General features: G+C 66.0%; 1 protein-coding gene across 5 annotated transcripts; it reads left to right on the top strand.

Annotated features, from left to right (window-relative positions):
- Window positions 1-1,235: 1,235 nt before the first annotated feature.
- On the top strand, window positions 1,236-12,197 carry CAPN10 (calpain 10). Of its 5 annotated transcripts, XM_016144235.2 has the most exons (12): window positions 1,254-1,584; window positions 3,556-3,687; window positions 4,793-4,989; window positions 5,684-5,901; window positions 7,211-7,352; window positions 8,016-8,182; window positions 8,404-8,657; window positions 9,261-9,463; window positions 9,596-9,848; window positions 11,139-11,338; window positions 11,519-11,606; window positions 11,820-12,197. In XM_016144235.2, the coding sequence occupies exons 1-12, from the start codon at window positions 1,459-1,461 to the stop codon at window positions 11,847-11,849; spliced, it is 2,010 nt and encodes a 669-aa protein (XP_015999721.2). In that variant the 5' UTR covers window positions 1,254-1,458; the 3' UTR covers window positions 11,850-12,197. The 5 variants fall into 5 exon arrangements, with proteins under 5 accessions (XP_036091725.1, XP_036091724.1, XP_036091723.1 ...); XM_036235832.1 differs by lacking the exons at window positions 11,139-11,338; window positions 11,519-11,606; window positions 11,820-12,197 and adding an exon at window positions 10,119-11,132 and having other exon boundaries at window positions 1,236-1,584; window positions 3,556-3,606; window positions 4,917-4,978; XM_036235831.1 differs by lacking the exons at window positions 11,139-11,338; window positions 11,519-11,606; window positions 11,820-12,197 and adding an exon at window positions 10,119-11,132 and having other exon boundaries at window positions 1,239-1,584; window positions 4,917-4,978.
- The last annotated feature ends 6,219 nt before the right edge of the window (window positions 12,198-18,416 follow it).

Below are 18,416 nucleotides of genomic sequence, written 5' to 3'. Positions count from 1 at the left end.
AGCATCACAGACACGTGCCCGGCGGTTTGGTCACCCTCTTTCCCAGAACCTCAGCAGAGATGAGTACCCTAGAACCCCAAACCAGGGTGTTAGTGGGGTCTAGGGGGGTCAAGGCAGGACAATGTCATGCCACCACTAGCAGCTGCCACTCATGCAGGCCCTGCCCGGCCTCTCAGAGAGGAGCTGCAGCTGTCACAGGTCCCTGGGGCTCCTGGACCAGGTTGTTTCCCGTCCTGCACTATGAAATTTTTGGATCTAACTGCAGAAAAAGAGCTTTGATTTGACCACGTTTCATACCTGGGCACTGGGAAGCAGCAGCCTGGAGATGCAAAATCTGAGAATCCCCAATAGGTGACAGAGAACTGTCACTAGTAGGCCCCTTCTCCTCTCCTACCCGATCCTCTACACCACTCTTCAGCTATAGTGAGGAAGCTTGGGGCAGGCAAAGAATAAGCTTGCCCCTCGAAGGGCAAGAAGAGGATGGGAAAGGACAGGTTCCTGCAGCAAGGCTGCATCCTCGAGGTGGTCCCGAAAATCACTGTCCTCACCTCCTCGCAACACTGAGCGGCCATGACTGTAGCCGCACGTCCAGGTCCCTGCCTAGCTCACCAGGACCAAAAGCCCGGCCACCTGGGGACTAGAAAGCTACGCTAGCCTCATGCCCTGCCCCGCTCAGGACCCCGCTCATCTGATCCCAGACTGCCTTGAGGCAGCCTCCCAGGCCCGAGAGGGCACTCCGCGGGGCCGTCTCACTTCTTAGCACACAACCACAGCAACAGCAGGACACACAAACCGCCCCTGCCCGCTCAAGTCTCGCCTTCTCAAGCCAGTCTCCCATTGGCTCTTCCCACTGGCTCCTCCCACAAAGGCAGACCCGCCCCGCGCCCCGGAAGAAGAGGAGCATTCTGGGAGCCAGCGCAGCATGCTGGGACTTGTGGTCCACGGCTCCTCCTCCACCAAGGACGTCTTTCCGGTCCTTTCAGAACCCAGAGCCCGCGAGTCCAAGCAGTCCCGACGCCCGGGCCCGAGCCGCACAGGTCCAAGGGCAAGACGCCCGCCAGCGTCTCGGGCATGAACCTCGGCCGAGATCTCGTTCGGCCCGGAAGAAGTGCAGCCGGGAAGACGGCGTGGCCTCGCGAGAGTCCGGCTCGGGAGCCACGCCCCCGGAAAAGCTGAGAATGCGGCGCGGACTTCATAACGCTCGAGTGCGATTGGGCCGCTGTGTCATGTGACTCCTAGCGACGCGCCTGGTTGGCTGCAGCCCGAGGTTACCGGGGCGACCGAGCGGGAGATACCTGGGCTCAGTCGCTGCCGCGGGTTTCGCTGAGGTGGAGACCCGAGTGGAAGCGGGGGCCGTCGGGCAGGCAGCCGACCCATTCTCCCTCCAGGGCTGCACTCCCCCTCGGCCACACTCTGCGCCGGGGCTCGGGATGCACATGGGAGCCCAGGGCGCCCAAGATGCGGGCGCCAGCCAGGGAGCTCTTCCGGGACGCCGACTTCCCCGCCTCGGACTCCTCGCTCTTCTCCACCTTCTCCACGCCGCTGGCCCAGTTCCGGGAGGACATCACCTGGAGGCGGCCTCAGGTAGGGCGGCGGGTCGGGTCGCGGGTTGGGTCTCGGGTTAGGTTTCGACGTCGTTTCCTACCGTGGTGCGAGCGCGGAGGCTGTGCCTGGGGGAGGGGTGGCCGGGTCAGCCGGGTCTGGGCACCGTGTCCCGTAGGGTCTGCCGCTGCAGTCCTCCGGAATGCGTTCCCAGGCTCCCTACCCCACTGGGGCGTGCTGGAGCCCGAGCTCATGCCCCCACCTGTGAGAGCTCTATTCTGGGGGACGGAGGAAGAGGGGGCGTGGTAACAGACACAGACTGGACCCCACTCTTCTTCCGCTGCGAAGGGCATCCGGTGAGGTTTCTCCTGGGCATGGCTCTGCTGCTGCTTGTGTGGTGTCTCTGCCCGGGCAGTGCGGGCCTCCCTGCTCCTCTGAGCCCACGGAACAAAGCCGCTGGGCTCTGCAACGGCCTCTTTTGCATTTCCAGGTGCAGACATCTAAGGTGGCAACTTAAAGGGGTGCTCTGGCCTAGTGTCAGGTTGTTGAGTTTAGAAATGGTTTCTCCACTGAGTGAGACTGCCCCAGGAACAAGCCTGCCTTCCCTGAGCGCCTTGGCCGCCAGCTGGCTCTGGCGACTGAGGCGCTCTCCTTGGGGGGCAGTGAGAGGACCTGTTTGGCCTGGGAGGAGGCCAGGGCCGAAGCGTGAGGAGCCTTAGAGGCCACACCAGTGGATTTGGGTGAAAAATGGACCTCAGGTGCAATGGGAGGCCATTGGAGGTGTCTTTGGAGGAATGATTCAGTGGGTGCATGTTTGAAGAAGCTCGCTCCTGCTGCTGGGTGGGGAATGGGTCGTCGGGGCGAGAGTGAGTGGCCGTTGCAGAAGGATGAAGGGGCTCCAGCACTGTGGCGGCCGTTAGCAGTGGGGGATTCAGAAATACTTCAGCAGGCTTTAGCGACCGCCCGGAGGTGGAGGGTGAGGATAGGGATGGGTCAGAAATGAGCACCTGAGGGGAAGGGGGTGGGAGAGAGCTGGGGTGGACACCTTGGGCTGGGATTTGCGCCCACGTGTGCAGTGCAGCTGTCAGGAGGCCGGTGGCTGTGACAATGGGAGCTCAGGCAGGTGCAGGCCAGAGGTTCGGTCTGGGAACTGGGCCTGGAACCGTGGCTCATGGGCCATGGCCTGGAGGAGTACGTCAGGAAGAGGCATGAGTGGAGGAGGAGGAGGACTCGGAGCTGAGCCTGGACGGGCCCTGAAATTCCGACAGAGGTCAGGCCTGGAAGGGAGACTTGAGAAGCAGCAGGCGGCGAGGCCAAAGGACCACCGGGAACCGTGGCAGCCACGGGGGACTGCCGTCCTGGAGGAGGCTGTGTGGACAGTGGGGGCGGGTTCGTTGGTGAAGGGAACCGGGAGGGGAGCGGTGTCGCAGAGATGGAGGCTCTCCCTCTGCCTGACTGGCTGGCGGATTCTGCCTGCGGAGGTGGGAGCAGGAGAGGGAGTCACAGGATTGCCGGTGCGAGCCGACCTGGGAGCTTCTGAGGGAGCAGGAGGCGAGGGGGCGTGGCCGCCGTGGGGAGGGCGGGAGGTGCCCGCTGGGCTGGTGGGCTGGGCCGCGCTGCGGGGAGCTGAGCCTTTTGGAGAAGCAGTTGGCTTCCAGCAGCGTGCAGGCCGCATCCAGGCTGTCGTGAGTGTGCAGTGAGGCCGTCTCCTAGACGAGCATTTCACTGTTTCAAGTAGAGGATGGTAGGGCTCATCCCACTTTGAGAGTTTTGCCAATTTAGTAATGTGGACAGAGACTGGGACCCTGTAATCTAAGCTGGACAGAGTGACATGAAACCAGGGGTGGCTGATGGATGTCGGCAAGCAGCCAGCCCCCTCCCCCACTGTTAGGCATTGCACATGGGCAGAGAAGCCCCACCTAGCCCCGTTCCCTAGATCTGTGTTCTTCGTTTTAAAGACTAGCCATTAGGAATGATGTAACTCTATCTAGACGATTTTTTTTTTTATTTCAGGAAATTTGTGCCTCGCCCCGGCTGTTTGCAGATAACCCACAAGAAGGGCAGGTGAAGCAAGGGCTGCTGGGGGACTGCTGGTTCCTGTGCGCCTGCGCCGCCCTGCAGAAGAGCCGGCACCTCCTGGAGCAGGTGTCTGCGGCAGGGCGGGCTTCCCGTCTTCCTGTCTGCCGTGCACGGGGAGGGAGCGGGAGGCCAGGCAGCCGACGCCTATGTGCTGCCGGGCTGCGCTGCGGCCGCTCGGTGTGGGCCATGGGACTGAGCTTGGCTCCCAGGCCGCAGGGGCGCCGAGGCGCAGAGGCCCTGTCGCCTCGCCCGCAGGGGCTCAGCGGGGTGCCTTCTGCCCTGCTCCCCTGGGTTCTTGTGTAGTCATGAGTCATGGCCGCATGTTTGGAGTAAAAAGACAGATGTGCCAGCCTCACTGGGAACAGGTGGGCTGCAGGGGCCTAAGCCCCAGTTCGCACTGAGTTTCCCTGGCTGTTGACTGTTTACGGGTGTTGCGTGTAAATGGCTGGAGGCGATCACCACTTCTGATGCTCAGCAGACCGGCGGGTGTAGATGGCCCGTGCGGCTCTCGCTAAGCGTTGCAGGGGAGTGGGGCGGCTTCGTGGGCAGCGGCGCCCCTGCTCAGCGTGCCCCCCACGTCCAGGCCCCTTGCTAAGTGCTCCACGTCGCTGGCATTCATTCTTATAGGCCTCACCGGCTTTGACCCTTCTTTATAGTCGAGGACACTAGACCATTGTCACCGTCTTCCCTGCCAGTGAGGGCGGAGCCAGGGCCAAACAAGTCTTGTAGGTGCAAAGCCCGCACTGCCTCTTGGGTCGGGACCCCAGCCCTGGCGCTGAGCACGTGACCGGGCGCTGGCAGGGCTCCTGAGCTCCAGGCTCCTGCAGGGGGGCTGCTGTGCCCATGGTGACCTGCCACTTGCCACCAGCTCAGTCTAGAATTGGGTTTCTCGTGCTCGTAAAAATCTCGTTTGTTTTGGGCTCGGGCCAAGTCCTCATTTGGAACAGTAGACCGTAATGGTTGACTTCAAGCTTTTGGAAAAGGGCCGTGAGCTCTGTCCGTCCGGTTTCCCTGAGCGTGCCCTCCAGGTGCGGAGCGAGGCCGAGCCCTTCGCGGAGCCGCGGGGCAGTGTGGGACGGCTCCGCCGTGGCCACCCTGGTCAAGGGCCTTGGAGGCGCGGCGTGACGTTTGTGTCTCATGGTCTCCTGTTGCCCCTCCCTCTGCACGGCAGGTCTTCGCTCCCGGCCAGGCGAGCTGGCTCGACCCGACGTACTGCGGCTCCTTCACTTGTCGAGTTTGGCAGTTCGGACGCTGGGTGGAGGTGACCATAGATGACCGTCTGCCTTGTCTTGCAGGGAGACTCTGCTTCTCCCGGTGCCAGAGAGAGGATGTGTTCTGGCTCCCGTTACTGGAGAAGGTCTATGCCAAGTACGCGGCCGGAGGCTGGGGGGCCAGGCCAGGGCAGGACACCCTCGTCAGTCCCGAGGGTCTGGAGACCGGTCCCGGGCTGGCGCTGACCCGTCCAGGGACAGCAGCTCTGAGGCTCAGCCCGTGGTTGCCTTCTCTTGTCCCATCCACCCCCTTTCCCTGCCCCCACGCCAAAGCTGGCGTGCAGAGGTCACCCCCAGAAAGAGGGTGTGTGTCTTTTCTTTCCTCAGCCCTGGCAAGAAAGATGTTTCCATCTGTTCGTTTTCCACCGTCGGGGGCAGGCGGCCTCTGCAGGTTGCGGGGCGGGGGGAGGAGGCACGGAGGAGTCCGTCCTCGTTTAGCATGGCCGGCTGAGGCTGTGCTCTTTGCTCTGACACCTCGCTGACAGGAAGTGGGAAGGGCCTGCTGGCGACATCAGTGTGACGGCCCCTCCACCCGAGGCCGCCGCCGTCCGGGTGCGGGGTTTGGTCCCGACAGACGGAGGGGAAGCTGTTCACAGCCTCCGCTCGCGGGCAGGGGGGGCCGGCTGCTGCCAGGACACCGCGTGGCAGTGCGGGTGCGGGGAGGACGAGGCGGCCGCAAGGAGATCGGGGTGGGGTTCGGAGGAGGGCTTGGGGTGTCGTAGGCTGTGGGGTAGAGGGAAAGCGGAGAGCGCGCCCCAGTGCCGGGCTCACTCCCCTGGCTGCCTCCCCAGGGTCCACGGCTCCTATGAGCACCTGTGGGCGGGGCAGGTGGCGGACGCCCTGGTGGACCTGACCGGTGGCCTGGCAGAGAGGTGGAACCTGAAGGACGTGGCGAGAAGCAGTGGCCAGCAGGCCGGGACGGGCGGCACGGAGGCCAGGACCTGTCGGCAGCTGCTCGGCCTCAAGGAGCGCGGGCTCATCAGCTGCTCGGTGTTCAGCCCCCGAGCAGGTACGGCAGTGGCAGCCGCGGCCGTCACCCTCACCCGCGGGCTGCCCCGCGGCGCATCGGGACGAGCCGAGGGCAGAGCGCTGGTCCGTCTAAGCGGTGTCCTGGGCGTGTGACCCCCTCTGCCCGCCCTTCCCCAGGGGGAGGGCCCCTTTTCCTTGCCCAGGACCTGGCACCAGCGCCAGGCGGGAGTCTGCTTCGGGGCGACTGCTGTGCGGAGGGTCTGGGAAGCGGGTGGTGGCACCCTCTCCCGCCCGGCTGGCGACCCGGCAGCGTGGACGTACGGGTCTCGAACCGTCGCTGGAAGACGGCAGCCACTCGTGCGGAACCGCTTCTGACGGCTCAGTTTCTCTCACGAGCATGTGCCTTTTGCCTCTGCTGGTCGTAGTTTTCTGTGTTGTCACGTGAACTTGCCCAGCGTGTTCTTCATTCGTGGGCTAGCAGCGGCTTTCTCAACGTCGGGCGTTGTAGGTTTTCCGATTTTATGGTGTCGTGAGTGGCGTCTCGCGAACGTCTCTGTGTAAACGTTTCATGTTTAGGGTTCTTCCTGTAGTGGGATTTTGGTCAGGGACTATGAACTTTGGAGCAAATGACCTGTGTTGACAGCTACGTGGCCTGGCTGGTGCATGAGGCCTGGCCCAGGCCGGGGCGGGTCCCCGCGTGCTGACCCTGGGACGCGGCTGAGCACAGTTGAGACTGAGGGGAGCCCCGTGGAGGGCGAGGGGCTGGCCTGCTTCGCATCAGCTGCCCCCAGCGTGGGGTAACTTGGAGCCCACTGAGGTGGCAGGGAGCTGGGGACCCGGCAGGACATCCAGAGTGGAAGCTGTAACGCCATTCTGAGTAAAGCGCTTGAAGATGTTCCAGGAGTTTCTTATTTCCGCTCCGGAGCGCCACCGCTCCTCCCCAGGCAGGGTGCCGTCCTGTCTGGCCCCTCCACACGCACGTGTCTGTCCCCGGTCTCTGGGCCAGCGGACTCAACCCCTGGACCCCCCGTGCTCGCGCTGCCCGGCCGTCCCCTGCCCCGGCTGGCCTTGCCGAGAGGACGTTCCCCGTGTTCCCTGGCAGTCGCGGGCCGTCAGTGGCGGTGCTGGCCGCAGCACCCTTGAGAAGTGGCGTGTGTGTGCCGGCCAGTGTCCCTCATCCATCCGGTGGGGGCGAGGCCCAGGGGAGGGGGTGAGTAGCCGACTGGTCCAGCTGGTGCAGAGTCTGGCGGTCAGGACAGGAGAGCCTAATGGTCCGGGGACCCAGGTGCCTGCGCGCCACAGCTGGATGGGCTGTGCGCCCGCCCGTGACCGAGCCGTTCCCCACCCAGGTGCCCGGGAGCTGGGGGAGTTTCACGCCTTCGTCGTCTCGGACCTGCGGGAGCTCCGGGGCCGGGCCGGCGAGAGCATCCTGCTGCTGCGCGTCCAGAACCCCTGGGGCCGGCGGTGCTGGCGGGGGCCCTGGGCGGAGGGGTGAGAGCCGGCGGCACCGCTGTCCCCGGGGGCGGGCGGGGCCGTCACAACAGTGGGGTCCTGCGCCCCACCACCCACGGCTTGTGCTGTGGCCACTTCTGTGGTCAGGACAGTGCTCAGTCGGTCTCCAGCGAGGTCCACCTGCCTCCGCTCGTGGGCCACGTGTTCCGTGCTCGGCCCCAGATGGCCCCAGGGGGCTGGCGTAGGGCTTGGCACTGGGCCTGGGGGACCCCAGGCCCTGGGGTGCTGCTCCGAAGGTGCCCGGGGAGTGGTGTACGCCCGACCAGGCTGTGGGCGACAGAGACCGCGTGACGCCTGTGCCACTGCCGTGCCCCGAGTGCCCTGACAGAAGGGCTGCCGGGTCAGTTCCCTCACTGGCCGAGCGGCTCACCGAAGCAATGGGGAGACATCCTCCCCTCGCCTCTCCGCTCGGCTGGGCCCAGTGACAGGCCTCCAGGAGCAGGAGCCCCCGGGGAGGGACGAGGGCCACCCCGCGGGAGGCACGGCTCGGGGCGCATGCGCGCATGGGGCTGTGGCGCTGGGCCCTCGGGGGGCTGGCGGGGACGTGGGCTCTCAGGACGCCCTCGGCCCCCTCCGCAGTCAGCGCCGTCCGCGCTCGGCCGGGGGCCTGGCACGAGGCCGCTGACATGAGGTCACTCCCAGGGGCGAAGGGTGGAGCCGGGTGGAGGCGGCGGCTGGCGCCGAGCTGCTGTCCCAGCTCCAGGACGGGGAATTCTGGGTGGACGAGCAAGAGTTCCTCCAGGAGTTCGACGAGGTCACCATCGGCTTCCCGGTCACAGAGGCCGGCCACCTGCAGAGCCTCTACTCAGGTAGCCATTTGCGGGGCGGTCCCCGTGCGGTTCACTGCAGCCCTTCTGCCTGTGGGGTGAGCCGGGGCGGGCCCCGCACCCCCCTGCAGGGCTCCTGGTACAGCCGCTTGGCCAGGCCCTGCCTGCGGGGCCGTGCCCTCCCATCCCGGTGGCGGGAGGCGGCGGTCCCTCTGGGGAGCAGGTGCGGGAGTCCGGCGTGGTGTGTCCCCGCTGCCCACCAGGGAAGGTGCTGCGCCACGCCCAGGAGCTGCCTGGGGCCTGGGTCAAGGGCCAGTCGGCCGGAGGCTGTCGGAACCACAGCAGCTTCCCCAGCAACCCCAAATTCTGGCTGCGGGTCTGGGAGCCGAGCGAGGTGTACGTCGCTGTCCTGCAGAGGCCCCGGGCGCGCACGGCCGACGGGGCCCAGCACGCCGCGTGGAGGCGGGCGAGTGCCCTGGGCCAGGACTCCCCGGCCGTGGGCCTGCACCTGTGGAAGGTGGGTGTGCGGGGCTCCTCGCCCGGGATGGGCGGGGGCCACTGGCCAGCGGGCGCTCCCTCAGCCCCGCGCTAACCGGAGCTGCGCCGGCCGGAGGGACACTTCCCCCTGGGGCTGAGCACCGCTGCTGAGGAGCCAGCCCCCCCACCCCGCCCCGTGGGGCCTGGAGAAGCCACTACCCCGCCCCGCGCCTGTGTCCCCAGCCTGTGGGGATGGGCAGGTCAGGGCCGATCTCCAGGGGCAGCCCATGCCGCCTGCTCACCTGGCCCCACTGCTCACGCCCTGTGTGTCCTGCCGGGCGACAGCTTGGCCCGGAGTTTCCTGTCCCTCTGCGGGCGTGGCTCACGTTGCGTTCCTTCCTCCTACGGAAGCAGTTGCAAGCCGGCCTTCTGTCCAGCAGCACCTTTGGCCGCAGCCCAGTCACGTTGTGTGTCCCCTCCGGGAGCAGGGCGGTTTGCAGGCCCCCGCCTGGGACAGGGCTGAGCGAGAACCTGGGGCTCCGGGCACGTTCAGCAGCCGAGAGTCAGGGGGGCCCCGCAGGCTCCGCTGAGGGGAGGCCCAGTGCTGGGCTGGCCCGGCCTGGTCTGTGACGTTCGCATGCAGGTGGAGAAGCGGCGGGTCAGCCTGCCCAGAGTCCTGTCCTCGCCGCCAGTGGCCGGCACCGTGTGCCACGCGTATGATCGCGAGGTCCACCTCCGCTGTGAGCTCGACCCTGGCTACTACCTGGCCGTGCCCAGCACCTTCCTGAAGGACGTGCCCGGGCAGTTCCTGCTCCGCGTCTTCTCCAGCGGGAGAGTGTCCCTCAGGTGAGGGCCCAGCAGGGCCAGCTCGGGAGGGGAGAGGCTGGGCGGGTTCCCCCGGGCCGCGTCTCTCCGCCTCGACCGGGGCAGGCCCGAGTCCCGCCGCCAGCTGGCTCCTGTGCTTGTCCCTCCGGGCAGTGCCATCAGGCCGGCAGCCAAGAACGCAGACCCCGAGGAGGCCGCGTCGGGGCAGTGGGAGACCGTGCAGCTGCGGGGCTGCTGGCGGGCCGGCCAGACGGCCGGGGGCAGCCGGAACTTCGCCTCCTACGCCACCAACCCCTGCTTCCCGCTCGCGGTCCCCGAGGGCGGCGGCCCCCGCTGCGTCCGCATCACCCTGCAGCAGCACTGCCCCGACGGCGAGTGCCACCCCATCGGCTTCCACGTCTTCCAGGCAAGACGCTCTGTCTGCTGGGGGCAGGGCCTGGGCGCCGCGAGCCGGGGCGGGGGCCCCTCGGAAGATGGGTGTCCGCGTGGATGGCAGGTCGCAGCGCGGAGGCCTGGGCGCGACCGTTCGGGCGTGCTGGCCATGCCGGCCCGTCGCCTGCAGGACGCGTTTCTGGGTTCCACCGAGGCCACGATGCCCTGGGGGCCGCAGCTCAGGCGCCCCCTCGTCCACTGGCCTGGCTCAGGACAACTACGCCACGAGGTCACTTCTCCCCAGGAGGCCCATTGGTGTCACGGGGACCGACCAGTCGCACGGCAGCAGCCACCCCAAAGCTTCGTAGCCCCCCGCGCCCCACGCTGCTCAGGCTGCTCCTGGGGCGGGGGCCCACTGCGAGCCAGGAAGAAGTGGCGGGGCTGCTCGCCGTGGGGAGGCCCACGCACACTGAGGCAGCCTGGGGGCTGGCAGCGAGGTCTTCAGGACAGAAAGGGGAGAGGGCCAGGCGGGTGGGCGAGGAGCTGTCAGGGCCCCAGACCGGCCTCAGGGAAGGGGTGGCCTCCGGGAACCGGGGCGGATAGCCCGGTGTTCCCACCTTCAGTCGAGAAGGGGTTGACCCGGGGGGCCCTGCAGAAGGAGCGTGCAGCCCTCCAAGTGTGGGGCGGGGCCGTGGGGGCCGAGAAGGGGCCAGCGAGTCTCAGGTGCCGGCGGAGCGCCTGCCTTGGTGAGTGTGCGCTCTCCGCCAGGCGGACACGTGCCGAGAGCCCTGGAGTCGGAGGAGGGGGGGGGCGATGCGCCAGTGGTCGCGGGCACGGGCCTGGGTCCCAGGCTCCCGGGGCGCAGACGCGGCTCCCCGGCCCGCAGGCAGCTAGGCTCCTGGGCCCCACTTCGAGACGGGGAGAGTGGCCGGTGTCGCAGGAGCACGCGGCGGGGAGGCTGCGGGGCGGGGTGCACACGCGGCCGGAGGCAGCACTGTGCTGGGGGAGCAGGGTGGGGAGCGGCTGGGGTCCCCAGAGCGGAGGCTCCCGGGTGCTCCGGGAAGCGTGCCCGGGCCCAACCACACGACTCTCAGCATGGGGCCTGGCCAGGGCTGATGCCGGCGTCCCCTGGCCAGGGCGCTGGGGCCTTGGCAGTCTCCGCCTGAGAGGGTGGCGTGTGGGCTGGGGTTGAGGGACCAGGCGTCAAGCCCCAAGAGATCCAAGCAGGCTGCAGCGGGGCAGGGCGGCCCGAGACCAAGGACGGCCAGGGCAGTGCCGCGCACCACGGGGACAGGCCCCCCAGGCTGAGCCCGTGCTCCCCCAGGTTCCCGCGGACGGCGCGGCCCAGGGCACGGCCTCCCTGCTGCTCCAGAAGCCTCTGCTGAGCTGCGTGCCGCACCGCTACGCCCGAGACGTGAGCCGGCTCTGCCACCTGACCCCGGGGGCCTACAGGATTGTGCCCTCCACCTACCTGCCAGGCGCAGAGGGGACCTTCACAGTGACCGTAGCCACCAGAGTAGACAGGTGGGGCTGCAGGGGACTCAGGCCCCCGTGCCCGTCATGGCCCTGTGTCTCCCGCCTGCCCACACGCCCGGCTCCTAGCTGCCTGGGCAGAGGGCGGAGGCTGCCACATGTGCTGGACGCCAGCCTGCCTGTCACCCTGCGGGGGGAGGGCAGGCGGGCTAAACACCTGTCCCCCGGCAGGAAGCGGGACCCGGAGGGGGACCGAGCAGTTCTCTGCCACAGGCGCGCCATCCACAGCCAGGAAATGCTGGGGCAGCCCCTCCAGGAGGTACGGGGGGCCGGGGGTGCTCACCCAGCGCCCCCCAGCCGCGCCGTGCTCGCGGACGTGGGCACACTCACTCGTCTCTCCCCTGAGAGGCCCTGGGCTGAGCTTCCGAGGGGCTGGGGAGCTGTGGCGGTGTCGGTGGGTGCCGAGGGGGGCAGGGCCTCCCCACCTTCCGCAGCAGCCACTACCCAGACGCCACCGTCTCCCCTTTCGCAGGCCTCCTTCATGGCAGTGATGAAAACCTGACCGGATGACTGTCCACTCCGGCGACGGGGCCTCGAGGGGCCCGCGGCGGCCCGCGGCGTCCTCAGACAGCGCCACCAGCCTCAGTGCTGCGGCGGCCGGTCCTGAGCGGGGCGGGCGCAGGTGCACAGCCCGTCCTGGAGAGGAGGCAGCCCGGGGGGCAGGAGGGCACGAGAGACCCGCGCCTGCGTCGCGTCCCTCACGCCGGGGCAGCTCCCAGGGGCCCGCGTCGTCCTCCCGCGGCTCCGGGGAGCAGCGCACAGCGGGCGGACGAGCGTCGCGGCCTCCACGACTGTCGTCAGGGGTGTTTCTAGGACGTAACTTTATAAGTAAATGAGTGTGAGCAGTTCAGATGAGTCTCATCCTGGGCGGCTGTCGCGGGGAGCCGTGCTGACCCGGGGCCTGTGGCCCCTGGGGGGCGGTTTCGGGGCGGAGGTGGGGGCGAGGAGAAGAGGTGAGCGGGCACACGGGGCACAGCCAGGGCGGGAGCAGGGGGAGCAGGCGGGGGGCAGACGGGCACCTGCCGGTCCCCGCCCAGCCGACCGGCTCTCGGTCACCTGGCGAACCAGCCAGATGGTGCCCACAGCCCCCGAGGCCTCGCGCCTCCTCGGGCAGGCGCTGCCAGACGCAGGCATTGCGCTCAGTGGGGGAGGGGCTGTCCCCGAGGGCCCCTGACCCCGGCCGCCGCTGCCGGGGCAGGCCCCCATCCTGCCCTCCGACTCAGCGTCGCGTCCTCCGCGTGACCCAGGCGTCTGGCTGTGTGTCCTGAGTCAGGACAGAGGCTCTTACTGCCCACTCCGCACGGCGTCAGCTGCGGCTGACCTCCGCCACCCTCCCCATCACGGCCGCTCCCCGCGCCTGGCGCCTCGTGGTCTGCCGTAGTGGGGAGCCTGCAGTCCGTGCGTCCTCCAGGAACCCCCAGTTCCACAGGCCGCACAGACTCATGTGGAGACACGGCGGGGCTGCAGCCTGGGGAGGCCACCCGCCCCCCGCGCCCCCTCCAGCCGAGAGCTCCTCCTGCGAACACCATCTTACCCACGGTGCTGCCCGGGTGATCTGGCACGGGGCACGTCCCCTGCATCACCCCTCCGCGGAGGCGGCTGGCGCGTGCTGGCCTGGGCTGCCCGCTCCCGCCGGGGCGTCCGGGGAGGCCTCGGCGCCGGCTCCGCCCCAGTCTGTCTCCTCTGCTTGTTTTGCTGCCACGGTTTGATCAAAACAGAGACAACCAGAAATTCTCTCACCCATTAGGGTCTTGGCAGGGTGCTGCTATGGGACGGGGGAGCACCCTCCCCCCAAGAAAGGGGCTATGGCGCGGACCCTAAAGATAAAATGCCAGCCGCCCCTGCCACCTGGGCGAGGCGCTCAGGACTCCCCGAGGCAGGGGCTGGCCTCGCCAGGGCAGGGGTCAGGGCGGCAGCTCGTGCTGGCTCCTCCCAGGAGACCCTTGGGCGACTCGCCCTTTCCCTCCCGGGCGCAGTTGCCCCTGGGCCTCCAGGCTGCAAGGGGCTGGGGCCGGGGCCACCACCGGCTGGGCGCAGTGGGGCCTGGGCGTTACTCCTGGTGCCGCACGACGAGACTCCCGGAGCCTTAGACACCTCGGCCTCCGTCTGTGCTCACATCCGACACTGCGCAGGCCCGGTGCAGGACACCCCAGGCTGAGCTGCGGCCGCAGACTTCGGGGTGCTGCTGCGTCTCAGCCCTGCACCTGCTGACGTGGCCCACAGCCAACGTGGAACCCACAGGCCGCAGCCAGCCGGCCACACCGAGTGCCAGTGCTGAGCCCAGGGCCATGTGCAGGGCCAGGCCCGGCGGGTCGCAGCTGCTCTGTGGACTGGCTGCTGGGGGACGGTGCGGGGCCGTTCACGGCAGCCTGGCCGACCCAGACGGCAGGTCTGGGTGTGTGCAGGTGCGAACGCCACCTTTCCCAGCAGACTTTGCCCTGCTCGGGTTTCCTTCCCGTTATCGCTTCCTGTTCCTGGCACGGTGGCTTCTCACAGGAGCCGCGTCCTGCCCAGTCCTCGTCCTGGGTCTCACTCTCATTGTCCTCGCCTGCCCTCCCCCAGGCCTGGGCCGGCCTTGGGGTGAGTACTCTGGCCTCAGTGTCCCGAGAGGAGGGACTCGGGGAGGGGGGGCTGCGCCCTGGGCCGGCCTTGGGGTGAGTACTGTGGCCTCGGTGTCCCGAGAGGAGGGACTCGGGGGCGGGGGCTGTGCCCGTGTGGGAGCCGGGATGGCGGGCGAGCCGGCGGGGCCGGGCAGGGGCTGGCCTCGCCAGGGCAGGGGTCAGGGCGGCAGCTCATGCTGGCTCCTCCCAGGAGACCCTTGGGCGACTCGCCCTTTCCCTCCAATGCCCTCGGTCTCCGCGCTCACAGTCACGACTTCTCGGCGCCCCGTGTCCGCCTCGCCTGGTTTCAGTGGATTCCGGCCCCTCTCCGGAGCCACACTTCACAGATTGCAACTAGCTTTGCTATAATTCAGGATGAATGGAAGAGTCGCTTTGCTCCTGGGCACACATTGGGGTCTTTGGACCCCAACATGAGGCCTCGGGCAGGGCTGCACTTCAACGGGGGAGGGTCTTCTCTGGTTTGAGGATGAGTTTGGGGGCGGGCCGGGCCCACCAGGCTCTGGAGTTTGCAAATCTGTACCCCCGGGGCCCTTTCCCCTCGGGGAGGTTGGGCGGTGGCCGAGGCTGTGGCTGCAGCTGCCCGCCGTCCACTCTGCCGGGACCCTGTGGCCAGTCAGGTTTCGTGGAAGTACAGGCTGCGGCCACACGGGCAGCACGGCCCCCATCCGGGCCGAGGCCGCGAGGCCCGCTCACCCAGGGCCCGAGGAGCACGGGCCGAGAGGCTGGCCCCGGGCACGCAGGTGCACTGCCTCCTGACGCACCCCACACGCGCCCGGGGCCCCCGTCCCCTCACACGGCGGGGGCCCGCCCTGGCTCGGGGGGAGCCGGGACCGCTCATCGGGCCCGTCCGGGTCACCCGGGACTGGGCCGCTTTGATGACAGGGTGCCCACGTGTGTGTCTGCGTGTCTGTGCTGCTGCTGCCGCTGCCGCAGGCTCACCCCGGGCCCCCTGGGCCCCCCCGAGAACCAACCAGCACCTCCGCATCGCTCTCCCCCGCCTCGCTCCCACGGCCCCTTGGTTCTGAAGCCCCTTGGCGAGCATAGAGTGGGGTGCTGTGGACAGGGCCCAGCCACCAGGCACCTCTGCCCTTGAGGGGGCCATTAGGGAACGATCACACAGGTCACCTGGATGGTCCTGACGAGGTGACAGATGATGTGCGAGGTGGTCCTTGGCCACCTAGGGTCGGCCAGGTGCAGGGCAGCGGCTGGTGAGGGGCTGGGCACCCTCGGAACGGAAGGAGCTCTCCGTGCCTGTCGTATGTGGCGGGCTCAGAACCCTCGGAACCGTCAAGCGCTGAGGCTGGACGGGCCGGTAAAGGGCCTCGAGGCCGCTGAGGGCGTGGGCCTCATCCCCTGGCAGCCACCCGGCCATTCTGATAGGGCCTGGTGCTAGGAGATGTGACGTCTGCCTCCGGCCAAGGTCTCGGGGTGGCCTGGAGGGGGGGCCAGCGGAGGGGGGACGGCGCCCCGGCTGGGGCCCCCGGGTTTGACCTGACTGCGCACTGGGCCTGGCAACCGCCGCCGGCCCTGCTCACGCCAGCGTCTCGCGACCGGAGCTTCGAGCAAAGCGCCCCGCGCTGCTGCTTAAGGACTGGTTTCCAACGCTTGTACGTGGCGCCGTGTTTTTAGTTTCGTTTTTCCAGTTTGTCGCCGACATACAGAAAGTCTTCCTTTGGTCTATTAATCTTTCATCCTGTAACCTTGCTCAGTCCCCCGTTATTATGGCTAGGGGGTGAATCCCGTAGGATTTTCCACACACACACACACGATTACGTCCCCTGGGAAAGCAGAAAGCGCCACTCCCTCCTTTCCTGTCGGGAAGCGTTCCGCTCCGGCCTCATCTCTGGCACGGGGCTCCGAACCGTCTGGAATGGAAGCGGCGGGGCCAGGCCCTGCCGTCGAGCCCAGCCGGCCTCCGCCTGCACCCAGCACGCGGCGCTTCCTCTGGGTCCCCTGCCAGCGCCCTCTGTCGGGTTGGGACTGTCCTGGTTCTACTTTGCTGAGTGTTTCTGCCATAAACTGGATTTTGTCAAACGACTATTTTTTTTTTTTTTTTGCTTGAGAGGATTATATAAATGTTCTCTTTCATTTGATTGATTGATGTTCTAATGTCAGCACGGACCTTACATTCCTGGGTGCTTGCTCATGCACATTCTTCATTTTATACATTGCTGGATTCAGCGAACTAAGACGTCACTCAGAATTGTGCCTGGGTTCCAGCACGACGTCGACCTGCGGCCGTCCGCAGGGGCGTGAGGGCTGAGCTTGCCTCCGGAAGTCAGATGGGGAGTACTCCTCCTCCTTTACTTTCTGAAAGCATTTAAGATTGATGTGGTTTTATCCTCAGATGTTTGATGGGATTCACCAGTAGCATCATCTGGTTCAGGAGTCTTTGTGGGAAGATTTTGAATTATAAATTCAATAACTTTAATAGATGCAGGCTATTCAAATTTTCTTTTTCTTGTACAAATCTTGACAAGTTGTGACTTCATAAATGCACATTTCAAATAAGTTGTCAAATGTATTTCCAGGAAGTCACTAATGTCCCTTTATTCTTCTAATGTCTAAGATTTCAAGTGACACATCCTCTTTCATTCCTAGGATTAGTCACTTGAGGTTTTTTTTTTTTTACATCAGTTTAGCCGAAGGTTTATCAACTTAAGTAATCTTTTCAAAGAGCCAACTTCCGTTTTATTGGTTTTCCCGGTCGTTTTTGGTAATGTCGCTGTAATTTCCACTTCGTGTCGCCGGCTTCTGCTTGCTGGGGTTTAATTCGCTGGTTCCCCCCTTGCTTCCCAAAGCAGAGTCTCGGGACGGGGGCTTCGGGCCGTGTCTCCCGGTGTCAGCGGGCGAAGCTGCACAGTCTCCTCCAAGCTTCGGGCTGGCTGCGTCTCACAAACGCCGACAGTGGCATTTTCATTACCGTTTCGTTTAGAGAGTTTTCCAGCTTCCCTTCGATTACTTGTTTGGCCCCGAGTTAATTGTAATTGTATAGCTCAATTTCCAAACCTTTGGGCAGTCTTTAAATAGATCTTTTTTGCCATTGGTTTCTGGCGTAGTGGTGTTGGAGATGAGGAACGTGCTCTGCATCCCCCAGCCCCCGGGCCCGCACGGCGCCCCCCGCCCCGTCTGGCGGCGTGACGTCCGACTCCCTGGCCCGACCCCGCCTGTCCTGCGCTGTCGCTCTGTGCGCCAAGGCCCCAGCGCCCTCACTGGCTCCCGGACACCCGCAGCCCCAGGGGCCCAGGCGGCATCCGCGCCCTCCGGGGACACCTGCCCCCCGCACGTCCTCCGTCTCCGCGCGCTCCCCTGGACCCTGCTCCCGGCGCGCGCAGGGCCCCGGTTCGCAGCTCGCACCCCTGCAATGTCGCCGACTGTCACGTGCTCTCTGGCTCCCGTTGCGGGCCGCGAGGTGCGATTTCTGCTTCTGGCAAAACGGCTTCATACGTGACTAAGTTGTTTTATTTTCTTAAGTATAATTACGAATCCATAGGTTTGACCATTTTTCGTGTTCTAATTGACGTTATTCTCCTTATTGGTGTCTGGATTACCCCAGCTCTGGGCAGTGGGAGCGTACTGGCGTGGGCTTGCTCTGCCTGGTGCCCTCGTGCGACAGCTGCCCTGGGCCCCCCGAATCGGGCTCCTGCCCCCGCCCCCGACCTGCACTGCTGCTTCTCCCAGGGGCCCCGACTTCCCCTCGGGAGAAGCGCCTGGGTGTCCGGGCTGCATGTTTTCAGGTCTCTGGGGCACAGAAGCAGGAAGTTTTCTTCGTAAGGTAAGACAGCGCGGTCCATGCCGCCCCCGGCCACTCAGCCCCGATGGACGCGGCGTGTGTGCCACCGTGTCGAGAGCGTCCCCGCGGCTCCCCACCCCCGCCAGCGGCCGCGGCGGCGTCCGGAACGCTCTTCTTCCGTTTTACCCCGTAACACACGCTACTCCCCAGGTGACGCCAGCAGGGCCAGCGGCGTGATCACTGAAAAGTTTGAGGTGTTTTGTGTACTTTTAAAACCCTCGGTTTATATAGATGTACACGCAAAACTGTTTTAAAATTACTTGAAAAATGAAGGAGCATTTCTGCCCTCAGGCCGCAGAGCAAAGTCGGAATGCTGGACTTTCAAATCTCTTGGCGGAGTTTGGTCGGCTCTCATCTCGCTTTCGAGTTGAAGAGTTCCTTTAAGATACGATTTAATGGAATTTAGTAATTATATAAACGGTTATGATTCTGAAGCCTAGACCTACAAACCAAGGTGCACTCACAGAAGTGTGCTTTTCCCCGCTCCGCCCCGTTCCCGCCTGCTCCCTGTAGGTCCCAATGTAATTGAAAACAGGCTTTATGGCTTGTGCTTCCGTCTGTAAAAGCAGAACCTGCTGGCCCCAAACAAGCGAGTGATGAGCAGCCGCCAGGGCCGCCCGCCCGCCGCCCCCCGCCGCCCCCCGCCACCCCCCGC

The sequence above is a fragment of the Rousettus aegyptiacus genome, unplaced genomic scaffold (genome assembly GCF_014176215.1).
Source record: "Rousettus aegyptiacus isolate mRouAeg1 unplaced genomic scaffold, mRouAeg1.p scaffold_m13_p_2, whole genome shotgun sequence".
Classification (NCBI taxonomy): Eukaryota; Metazoa; Chordata; class Mammalia; order Chiroptera; family Pteropodidae; genus Rousettus; species Rousettus aegyptiacus.
The sequence above is the reverse complement of the archived record's forward strand: the minus strand, read 5'-3'. Positions and strand labels throughout refer to the sequence as shown.